Genomic DNA, 9,569 nt, shown 5'->3' with positions numbered 1-9,569 from the left:
GAGAAAAGGAAGAAAATGAAGCAGAAGAGCCATTTCAGTATATGTTCTTCTTTGTACTTCCATTCTCGTGGATTTGTGAAATGTCATCAGTCAAAGCCCAAGTACTGTTCCAATTCAAAGGTCGCATCTATCCAAGTACAGGTCAAATACCTGGAAGTGTTCTTGCTCTGCCACCTAATTGAGGATGCTTTGGGAGCAGACTTGTGTGGGCTTGGAGTAGCTAGGTATCCCAGAGTGCCTTGCGCACCAACCAGCGGTCTTGATTGATTGAAATTATTACATATTCATCATAGTACAGCTATTGCAACACTTTATCCAGGTTTAATATTATTCATCTGAGAAAATACCCCTTTAGATTTATAATATGTGGTCCGTTCGTCCAAATCGTTTGTGTTTGTAAATTTTATCGAACATTTTCGGCACCATGAGAACTGTTGATTCGGATGAGACAGTGGACATATCAGCAGACTGCAGCCCAGCTTCTGAGAGGATCTGACTAAAACATTTGGGGTCATCCCAGGGGACAACAGACGTATCTGTGGTAGTTTTACCACTCGCTCTGTTGTCAGTAGCATTTTATATATGTAATTGTTTGCTTTGGAAGAAATATGTTGCTGCCAGTTTGAAGGTGATTTTACATATTTTATTGGATATTAGAAATGATCTTGGATTCACACAAATCAACATAGAAATGCCTGCATATAAAATATTATATCAATAAAAACTTTCTGATATCCAGGCCTACATACATCACACAAGTTTATTCATCACTGTCACCATTACTTTTTGTGAAAATGTCAGTTTTTTAACACTTGGAATTATTTTGTCACTGTACATCAACTACTGTACAGTTGTGTTTCAGTGAAATTATCAGTACTGAGCTAAGCTGCTGCTGTCACCAAGAACACTGCTGCCCCAATTGTAAATAGTTCTCCCGTCCTTGAAGTCCGGACTCCCAAAGTTAAAATTCCCAAGTCAGAACTCCTGGGTTCTGAAGTCTGGCATTGGCCTACTCTGTGTTGAGAAATGGCCAAGAAGAAGAAGACCCCTGGTGAAGTTGTGGTGACCACTGTTGGTAACCCCAGGATGCGAATCAGTTGGTGCTACAAATAACACCCACTGTTTGCTGCAGCCACTGAAAAAAAGGTGCTACTTTTACAGTAAACCTTAACTTTTCTTGACTACAGTTAGTGTTGTGGACTAATGCGTTAACTGCTGATACAGTAGCAAAGGGGAGTTAGCTTTCTCACCTTTTACCTTATCTCCAGGATGTGGAGGAATAACTGTCTCTGGCTGCACTCTCAGGTAATGCTTCATGTTGTCTCTGACACCTGTCTGCCCCACACAACACAAACTTTAAGCTCAAAGAGAAGTTTTCTTTTACTGTCTGCAGCCTGTTACCACAATGAGACAGTGACTACAGTGACTTTTCTCAGACAAATTACTTTCTGTGACACAGTCAAGTTTAACAGCTTTGCTTCCACAGTCATTTTTTCTGGCATCTGCTGCCAAAATGTTTCTATAGTGAGTAATGTTATTAGCTTTTTATTGTGGTCGCTTTCCTGATGCTTTCATGATATAATACGTAGAAAGACGTGAATACTAACGCTACATTTTGACCCCATCATAAATCAAATGTGTTGGAGCAGAGTTGGATTTTTTTGCTCTTAGCATATAATGTTCATATAATGTTGTGTTTGTGATGCTGCATGTGCAGCCAGGTAGATAAGAACAACAGTGGTGCAGCACACAAATGCAAAGTACTAGATGGAACAATAGCACTAAATGAATAATGGATTGGTACGCATTTATCATAGCAGGCTGAAGCAAACAATCCTCCGTGTCCTTGTGGAGGCCTTTTCCCAGCAAACTAAGGAAAAATTAAGTGTTTTGGGTTCGAACATAATAGTGTTGCTATACAGTTTTAAGACCCTACAGGGCATTTTGGACTAGACTGTAGACAGACACCTACAGAAACCTTTAAATATACTGCAGCACAGCCTCATTCATTCCGAATACGCAGCAATGTCTTTAGTTCTGCTTCATTCATTGCTCTATACAGTCTTTGTAAGATTTTTCGATCCTCATTTGTTTTTTCTGTTGCTCTTAAGTCCCGGGTAATTAGGGAATTCATTGCAATGCCCTACTTTGAAATCTATAGGGAGGTGGACGTGGGGTATGCGATTTTCCCATTTACATATGAGATGAGTCTCCATGTACATGTTTTAGTGTCTACAGCCATAGGCCATAATTTGTCTGTCCCCTGTGAATAATATAGATGGTTAACCTACATTAAACAACACAAAATTACTGTTAAGAAGCAAATGCAGTGTTATGGATGTTTGTTGCTGGATTCTCGCAAGAAAACTATAGCAGTCAAGTATTGGTGTCCAGTTAAAAAGTTTCTCCTTTTATTATTAGTCATGTCCAACATACAGTGCATCCAGAAACTTTTTTTTTTTGTTACAGCCTCATTCCAAAATGGATTACATTTATTATTTTCCTCAAATGTCTACAAACTATACCCCATATTGACAATGTGAAATAAGTTTGTTTGAAATCTTTGCAAATTTATAAAAAATACAAAACGAACAAATCCCATGTACATAAGTATTCATGGCCTTTGCCATGAGACTCAAAACTGAGCCCTGGTACACACTGTTTCCACTGATCATCCTTGAGATGTTTCTACAACTTGATTGGAGTGCACCTTTGGGAAAGTCAGTTGATTGACATGATATGAAAAAGCATACACATGTCTATATAAGGTTAACATACCATAACAGCATGTATGAGCTCAAACCAAGCCATGAAGTCCAAAGAATTGTCTATAGATCTCTGAGACAGGTCACAGATCTGGAGAACGGTGTAGAAAGATTTCTGCAGCATTTAAGGTCCCAATGAGCACATCAACCTCCATCATCCATAAATGGAGGAAGTTTGGAACCACCAGGACTCTTCTCAGACTGGGCTGCCAGGAGAAACTGAGCGATCGCGAGAGAAAGGCCTTAGTCAGTGGAATGAGGAGAACCTTCCAGAAGAACAACCACCTCTGCAGCACTCCACCAATCAGGCCTGTATGGTAGACCGGCTAGACCGAAACCATTTCTCAGTAAAAGGCACATGAACTCAGACCACGAGAAACAAAATTCTCTAAACTGATGAAACAAAGGTTGAACTCTTTGGACTGAATGACAAGTGTCGTGTCTAAATAAACCAGGCACTGCTCACCACCTGGCTAATACCATCCCTACAGCAATGTACAGAGACATCCTGTTCCAGAGCACTCTGGACCTCAGACTGTGGGAATGGTTCATCTTTCAACAGGACAATGACCCTAAGCACACAGCCAAGATAACAAAGGAGTCGCTATGGGCCAAGTCTGTGAATGTCATTGAGTGGTCCGGCCAGAGCTCAGACTTGAACCTTTTGAACATCTTTGGAAAGAGCTGAAAATGGCTGTTTATGGACGCTCCCCATCCAACCTGATGGCGCTTGAGAGGTACTGCAAAGAAGAATAGGTGTGCCAAGCTTTTAGCATCATACTCAAAAAGACTTGGTGCTAAGGGGCTTTAACAAAGTAGTGAGCAAAGGCTGTGAATACTTACAGTACATCTGAGTTTTTCATGTTTTTATTTTTAAGACACTTGCAAACACTCAAGCTAATGTCTTTCAAGTTGTTATCAGGGAATAAATTAATTGAATCCATTTTAGAGTGAGGCTGTAACATAACAAAATGAGGAAAAAAAATACTTTCTGGATGCACTGTAATGTGATTTTTGTGTTTAAACCTTTGTCTCATATATCATCCAAACCATCACACTACAGGCTTTGCTCCATCTTGTTCGTTAAGCTTTTTATTTCCTGTGTCCCATCTGTGTTTCATGCAGTAAGGCTGAAATCCAAAAGTAGACACAGCCTCTGTAGTCATTTCTTAGTACTTCATTATCGCAGTAACGAAAAATAGAAAACAAATAATGCACATACTTTTTGTATTTCATAGCAAAACATAAAGATTATGATTGTAAGATGGCTATGCATGACTTTATGATGTAAACTACTCTAAAGGCCTTAATTAAACTGCAAAGATAACGGTGAGTTAATAGTATTTTGACCCTACTTTTGCATAAAATAAGTCAATGGTTATAATGAGTCGACACTGATCTTCATGAGCTGATAAACACTAGATGATCACTTGAGTAAAGTGGTTGTAGCACTATTTGTTGAGCACGTCTGTGTTTTTGAGTAACACAGAGAAAAGCGCATTAAATGTTAATTATTTCATTGAACAGGCCACCATCATGTTTAGAAGAATTATTAAAATTAGAATTATTTCTGTTTTTTTTTCAATATCTTGTATTTGGATTCCCACAGTCAGCAGCATTTCAAATCATAGTCTTTCTCTGGCCCTGACTATGGCTACAGCTGCTGCAACAGCTACAGACGTGCCCACTGGAACTGTGATCATAGAAAGTGGCTGTGGCTGCTGTTTTTGGCCTCTCTCAAAAAAATCCCAATTGTAAACAAGCTTTTCTAGCATCTACAGTGATGTAGATTAACTTCATTTTCACAGCAAATCATGGTACATCATGGTTGGATTGTTTTAGTTGTGGTGTTTCTTAAACTGTCTTTTGCAGACTTAGGTTGGTCAGCTTGACAAATTATTTTGGTGCTTCCATTTCTCTTGTTAGCAAAGCCTCATGTAGGTTCCCAGCTTAATTTATTAATGTGAGGCCAAATTGAAACTTTTTCTTGTACACGTTTAAGCCGCCTTAAAGTCATAAGGGAAACAGACTTCAGCACAACACCTCTGTTTCCAAGCTGTGGATTGGTAAGAGATGGAAAATCCGAGTGGACTGAGACCTTCTTTATTTACAACTTAAAGTGAGACATCTTCTCTAGTAAAACTATCAGCCAATGTAATTTTTGTTCCACAGTTGTCCAGTTAAATTTTAATTTATACCACTAAAATTAATCAATTAGATCAGCTTTTACTTCTATTCAGGACCTTCAGTATTTACAGCAATAAGCTATTGAAAAATAAGATTATTGCTTTAAGTTCATGTTCAAAATGTGGAAACCTATATGCTATATATATATGAATTTTATACTGTGGATGCTGAATATCTTTGGCACAAAGATTTCCTTAAGGATTTATCACCTTCAGTCTTGTCACATTTTCAGACTGTACAGTAGCTTCAGGTTGTGAACATCCATTAGGCTGCCACTCAAATCTTCTCAACCTCCAAATTTTTTGGTTTCAATTAACCAAGTGCATTGTAGTGTGAGAGATGAAATGTTTTCCACAAATTGTTTCAGTTGCTCCTATCTACCAAGGATTGAGAGGTGCAGAATTTGATGCAGTAGTTCTGGATATTGTAAAGTAAGATTGGTATTAGGGTGGATGTGCTTTCACATGGTAATACTTAACCCCCCCAAGCAGAACTATTACACTAATAATCAGACTAACTTTTAATTAATTTTTTAATTAAGCAACTGATGAGTCAAAGTTATTATAAATATGCACATTTGATCCTTAAATGTGACCAAGAAAGACCCTCTCACGCTGAGACAAAATACAACGTTCTTTTAATCCCCATTTCCATTTGCTACATCTCATACAGTAAGCACATGAACAAGAGAGGGCAACATATAGAGTCCAGTCATTGAGCATTATAGATATCAACTTCCCAGCAAAAATGCAAAGTCCATTGTGGTCCTGAAGAGGTCTTTGTAGAGGAAGTCTTTGATTGCTCAACGTGAAGGGACATGCAGTGAAGTTGCTGTGGAGATAACACAGTGTGTACAATTCTGCTTGCAGACAGCTGCTAATTCACAGTTAAGTTTTATAAAGTGCACACAGGGTATTGATCTTGTAAGCATCTCAATGAAAATGATTTCTACTGTACGTCTTTAAAATTACCATAACTTATGTTACAGAGCTCAGAGTAAGACAGCAGTACTTATCAGATGTAAAAATAAATGACATGACATATTAGTATTCACAAAAAACTATTGGAATTGATCTCACAATATCCACAAATTCACAACTTGGTAACACTATTCTGAGTAGCTAATTTGTATTGTTACTATTACTTTTATAATTTGTTAAGTTTATCTGTTTCTCTACTGCATTCTATGCATCAGGATATTTAATGCTGTAGAGGTTATGTCATATAAAACATATTTAGTGCTTTACTGAGTAGCATAAATATATTCACATAGTAATATACTCTGAGTATCTTATAGGATGACATGTTTCTGCTGAGGTTAACTCTGGCCCCTGTGAGGAAAAGACTGAGCACATCAATAACATAATCATAACCAAATTTAAATGCAAAAAAAAAAAAAAAAAAAATTAAACTTTTTGAATACTGTATATATTTCTAGTTTCTTTGTTTAAGTCTATTTAAGTTGATTTCCACTATTGCATGTTACCTTTGCTGTGAACATTCAGTCTGAGCAGATTAGGACAGACGTTCTATTGCAGAGAACTGCAGAGGTTGTAGTTCTGTGGCTCAGGAGATATTTTCCCGTTTTGCTACACACAGACATACAAGACTAATGTATAAAAATCCTGCTTACTCTACTCTGCAAAAATGAAAGGAAAAAGGGAAAAAAAAAGATTGGCACAAACATATGGGTCAAAGTGGTCATCAGGTTCCCAGACATAATGAAGAAAGCACTAACAAGAGTAGTAAACAGTGTCATGTCAGAAATGGAACTGAAATTTAAATAAATCTCCTTCTAATATTGTTACAGATGGTAAAACAACCCAACGTTTTATGCATCTGCTACAATCTATATTAAATGGCTAGTGGACATCTTTGTGATATTTATGAATAAAAGGATTTTATGATTTTATGTATTTGAGTGTGTCCACATCTCATCGGATGGAGACTGACAAGTTTTGAGTGGATGTTGTGATTCAGGGAACATTTTATCCTCTACAGATAATATAACATCATGGTAAAAGTAGATTCAGTGAGGACGATAGCACTTGCCACTACTTTTGCCATACTAAAATAAATAAATGCTATGCACATGATCTATCGTTCATAATTGTTTTTTTAGTTTTAACAGGACACTTAACACTGGTAGAGAAAACTGCTGCCTAAATTATAGCTTTGTGACTAAGGAAACTGATGTTTCTTTTCTTCATGTACTATGTAAAACGGAGATTGAAATCAAGGCCAAAACATGTTCAAGACAATATGTACAAACAATTTGGAGTTAAGTGTAATGTGTAAGTACAGAAATGTTTATAATAAGCCCTGTTTAAGTGTGACAAAAACAATTACTGGAGGTTGCAGACACACATGTACAGATCATCATGCATTAACCTATGACATTGATTACATGGTTTGGTGTTAACATTTCTTTCCACTTGTTCTCCTGCAATGACCTTTGAAGATACAGTTTAAATACTGTAGGTCTGATGGAAAAATCTTGTAAATGAAGAAAAAAAAAATATGTGCATCTAGCAACAGAAATTCCTTTGTCATATCTTTTCAAATGTACCAGATTCAACTCATAACAAAAATACAGACATCAATTATTAAACACAAATCAAAACTTGGAGACATAGCTGGAGACAAATTGTTTTTTTAACTTTAAAAACCATCACTTTGAAAAATCAGGCCGACTATTGGTTTGCTCTTCAGCATGATCACAGAAAAAGGTTTTTCTAATGATTACTTTGACAGCATTTCGCATGATAATGGTCCTCAGTGATAATATTGTCTCCAAAATTTGTTTGGACATACTCTAGGACTGTAACATACAGTATTGTCCTCTGATGTCTACTACAAACCACGTAAACAGTACAACATACAGTATGTAGACAAATCGAATCAACATCACTATAAACAATCAAGTATAAAAGGGCAAAAGTACAATATGAATCAATGCCTGCAGTAAAATCAGGATGGAGCCAAGAAGAGTGACTGATGCCGAGAATGGGTGCCTGTCCGTTATATTGTTAAAGAGTGTGTTGTGTGACTTAATGTATCAAAGATAATGTTATATGCACTTCCATGGAAAACATAGAAACTGTGATTCATAATTCAGCTTCAGTCTGAGGTAATGATGTTAGTTTGTGACTGCGGGGGTCATGGTGACTCTGCACCAAAATTGTTCGTAATAATTGTTCTAAACTACATTGGATTTTTTAATCTCTTGCATCATCTTTTCACAGGCAGAGGTCTGTTGACCTTCCACACTAATGGATGGACATGAATGCGTGGGTGGGGCACGGCCACATACTGAGTCTACAGAGCCTTTGGACACCAGTATATATGTGCATATATATATATATATATATATATATATATATATATATAGATTGTGTGTAGCGTAAATGAGTGTGAGGATGTCAAAGCCATTTTTCCTTATAATGTGTGTAGTCACCAAGGCACATAACTTCTCCGTCATTTAACATAGTCAGCCAGTTAAAACAATAAGAGCCACTGGACTAGAAAATATACAAACAGCCCCATGGGATGGGAAAGCAATTCCAGATGATACTGCATTGGGTCTGTTGAGATTCAGTGCAAGCTGAAGGCCAGACACTGACAATTATTAATGATGTTCCTATAGAACTATAGAGACTACCTCCGGCTAACAGAACATAGTAAAGCGACCCACGTTTCTTCGAACGTGCTTTCGTTGTCTGATGCATCGCCGTGTCTGTGTGCGCATCCATGCATGTTAACTCGAAGAATGTGTTGAAACCTTATCATTTCTAACGAGTTACAATGAAAACTTCAAACGCATGCTCGCTCTAACTTATTACAAGCAAAGCGCAAACATGTCAAAACATAGTGAAAACACAATTTGACTACTCTACAAAGCAGCAAGCAATCAAGATACAGTAAAGAAACACTTGGTTAGTCACAACAGGGAACAGGGCCAGAGCTAAGTGTGGAGGGGAGAAAAGAAATGCTACAGAAACATAGTCTGATGTGAGAATGTGCTCCCTCCAGGGTCCATGACTATATTGGAATCTACTGTTAAAATTTGGCTTCCATCTATACAGACGTGCAAAATTACAAACTCTTAAGAAAAAACAGACACACAAAACACACGCACGCAGGCATACACACAACCACACACACACACACACACACACACACACGCACAATAAGATGTAATGGGCTTGGCCTCTTACAAACCTGTCTACCCTCTGACCCAAACCAGATCAAGCCTAGCGTTTGGTCAAATTCAGTTTAGATTGTTTGCCTTCATGATTGCAGGCTTTCTGTTGACATACGTGGCCCAGTAGCCTAAGTTAAAGATGAAGAACAGAATGGGGAAAATAATGCGTGATATCTTGTCCACTTTGCTGACGCGGTTGTAGGACTTTTTGGCCTCCGTGTAGGGATCGTCCATTTTATGCAGATAGGGGTGTTTTGCTGATGCTCCAGGGGCACTCTTGGAAATGGTTGTTAAACCTTGGTCTTTAGCCACGTTGATGGCATAGGTGGTTCCAACAATGTTGAAGGTGTTGTTTGCCTTCTTGGATAAAGTCGCAGATTCTCTTCTCTGAAACGGAAGAAGGCAATAAAGTA

At 37.7% G+C, this 9,569-nt stretch overlaps 1 protein-coding gene across 3 annotated transcripts in view; it reads right to left on the bottom strand.

Moving 5' to 3' along the window:
* Window positions 1-5,572: 5,572 nt before the first annotated feature.
* Window positions 5,573-9,569, bottom strand: part of gabra3 (gamma-aminobutyric acid type A receptor subunit alpha3) — a 71,783-nt gene continuing 67,786 nt past the window's right edge. For all 3 annotated transcript variants that reach the window (XM_067494742.1, XM_067494744.1, XM_067494743.1), the window contains one exon: window positions 5,573-9,543. In XM_067494742.1, the coding sequence (XP_067350843.1) occupies window positions 9,223-9,543 (321 nt within the window). In that variant the 3' untranslated portion in view covers window positions 5,573-9,222. The remainder of the gene's footprint in view (window positions 9,544-9,569) is intronic.

The sequence above is a fragment of the Channa argus genome, chromosome 24, assembly GCF_033026475.1.
Source record: "Channa argus isolate prfri chromosome 24, Channa argus male v1.0, whole genome shotgun sequence".
NCBI lineage: Eukaryota > Metazoa > Chordata > Actinopteri > Anabantiformes > Channidae > Channa > Channa argus.
The sequence above is the reverse complement of the archived record's forward strand: the minus strand, read 5'-3'. Positions and strand labels throughout refer to the sequence as shown.